General features: G+C 41.4%; 1 protein-coding gene across 1 annotated transcript in view; it reads right to left on the minus strand.

The window, feature by feature from the left end:
* The window catches only part of LOC106808918 (ABC transporter G family member 2-like), a gene marked incomplete in the record, with an annotated part of 13,194 nt that overhangs the window by 4,064 nt on the left and 6,665 nt on the right, over positions 1-2,465 (minus strand). Inside the window, 4 exon segments of the mRNA XM_014811835.1 lie at positions 60-243; positions 941-1,057; positions 1,397-1,549; positions 1,866-1,983. Of these exon segments, the coding sequence (XP_014667321.1) occupies positions 60-243; positions 941-1,057; positions 1,397-1,549; positions 1,866-1,983 (572 nt within the window).

Consider the following 2,465-nt stretch of genomic DNA (forward strand, 5'->3'; position numbering starts at 1 on the left):
ACAATATCACACTTGGTGCAAATTGTTGTTTTTTTTACTGCAAAAACGTTATGAATTACCTGCAGAGCAAGAAGAACTGGCTGAACCAGTTTGCATTGCGATATTTCGTTGGCAAAGTGTGAGGGGGGCCAGGATCGGAAATCGGTGGCGCCCTCTGTCTCTGGTGTGCCGCTAGCTTTTTCACACGATCCATAGACTCTTCGGTTGCATTCACAGACTCAAAATCAATAGTCACCAGGTCAACTGGAATAACACACAAATTCCCGTAAAATGAGGACAAGATAAGCACGTAATGTTGTATATAGCAACACGAATATACACAGCACAACTGTGTGGCCATATAGTGAACCCGTGACCACTTAAAGGAATTATTTCACGAATAGCTGCACAATCAAGAAAAATATAGCGAAATATATTCTTACCTAATAGCAAACATGTTACTGATTACTCCAATATAAAAATTACCATGATTTTATGCTGTTATGATATATAAAGCGAATAATGCGGCCAGATTCTTTCGTATAGTGACAATTTTCTTGAAATCGGCAACCGCCAGACAGGAGTGCATCTTATTGAGTGACGTAGTGGTTCTAGACTGGTACAACATCTCTACTGCTAAATTTAAGTTACCATGTCAAAGTACAGCGACAGGGTCTCGCGAGAAACAAGTGGCTTCATCAAGTAACAACGTCAACACGATGTAAACAAACAGATTTCAAGCGCTTTGTAAGGATAAAGATGTACAAGTGTACTAAGACATGTTAGCCAAACTATAGAGACTTGCTGTTATTTAAGCAATACCAGTAAGTACTGTAGTGGTCAGAAAAATACAAGAACGGTCAGGAAGACTGATTGAAACAATTACTCTCAGACAGGGCTTGCAAAAAACCTGTTAAATATAACGCTAAAAGTTTTAACGCTGATCGTTTTATTAACGTACCATAATAATCACAAGGGTTTGTCAGTGGTGGACATGGATAATGACTTGAGGTGAAATAGGGCAACAGGTCCTTGTTGCTTCCATAGTACACTAGCTTGCCGTCAGAGAGTATCGCAACTGAAATTTAGCCAAAGTTAGGCGTTAAATCATAACTCTACTTGATAGCAACTTAATATAATAACTCAATAGAACTCAAAGGCAGCTATCACTCTGACAAGTGATAAAACACCTGTAAATGGTGTGCCACAGTGTATCATATGTAACCAACTAATTAAAGAGTAGAGCACACACAGTAGAAAGCATAGATGCAATTGGTGCATATTTTTGGATTACATGATGCTAGGACAAGTGCAGCATTTCTGCAAACTTTCTTCTCAGTGAAGTTCAATGTTATACATTCATACTAGTAGCATAGACTTGTGAAAAATGAGACTCTCATCGGTGGCCCTGAGATACCTTTGGTAAACTTGCGGAACATTTCGAGGTTCGGATGGTCCATTGTTGCAATTGCAATACGCCCTCTGTCAGCGTACTCTCGAATAAAGTCGGTAACAAACATGGCCCAATATGGCTCCAGTCCAGATGTCGGTTCATCCAATAACATGATATCTGCATGGAATCGGAGAGACAAATATCTCTACATAGGCCCACACGGATGTATAGTATTACATATATAGAACAATATCTTAACATGACACACACACACACACACACACATCTGTGCACATAGGCAGGATACAGAAGAACCTAGGCGAATTTACATTATTCTATTAATAATGTGACAATTGAATCTCACCGAAGTATAAAAGAAAGTATTGGCTTGATGCCAATAGTAAGATCATGTTGGTGATAGACTGACACCATGGCCTTTTTGATGATGCGCTCTTGAAGACGAGAAATTATGCAAGCTGAGTTAATCGTCTACCTGTATCTAGCATCAGTTGGCACACAATGCTAACGAGTTTCTTCTGCTCGGCAGGTATGACTGAGATGTGTCTCTTCCTGTAGAGTTGCAGCTGTGCACCATCAATGTAGTATTCAACCTGTGTAAGGGGTACATGCTAGCTTGTAACTGCAATATAGTCCGCCAGCCATGAGCAGACAGCTGAACCCTATCCACACACACAACTGGCTCATGCAACACACTCGGTTCTGGTGAAAAGTACGTGGGATATTTCTGCGCTTTTTTGGCAAAGGTATGTTGTGTCATTGAGGTAACTCCCACGAAAATGGTAGCGATGCACACAAATTGCACACTCACTCCAATGCGGTTTACTTGCGATACACTATGCCAGAATGAATAGTCATCGACTAACTCTTCCATGCAATTTAAAAATTAAAGTGCATGTGTTTAAAATGAGGAGCAGGAGAAGCCTGTTTTCACCGACACTTCACTACGTGTAGATCAGCTGCTTGGTGTTTTAGGGTGGGGCAGCGAGGCATGCCATTGTCGCAGAGGGGTGGATTGCATGGAACTGCATGAGCTGGGGCAGAGCAGTCTCGGGGCTGGGGCAGGGCAGTGTGG

Source organism: Priapulus caudatus, unplaced genomic scaffold (genome assembly GCF_000485595.1).
Source record: "Priapulus caudatus unplaced genomic scaffold, Priapulus_caudatus-5.0.1 Scaffold314, whole genome shotgun sequence".
NCBI classification, from domain to species: Eukaryota; Metazoa; Priapulida; class Priapulimorpha; order Priapulimorphida; family Priapulidae; genus Priapulus; species Priapulus caudatus.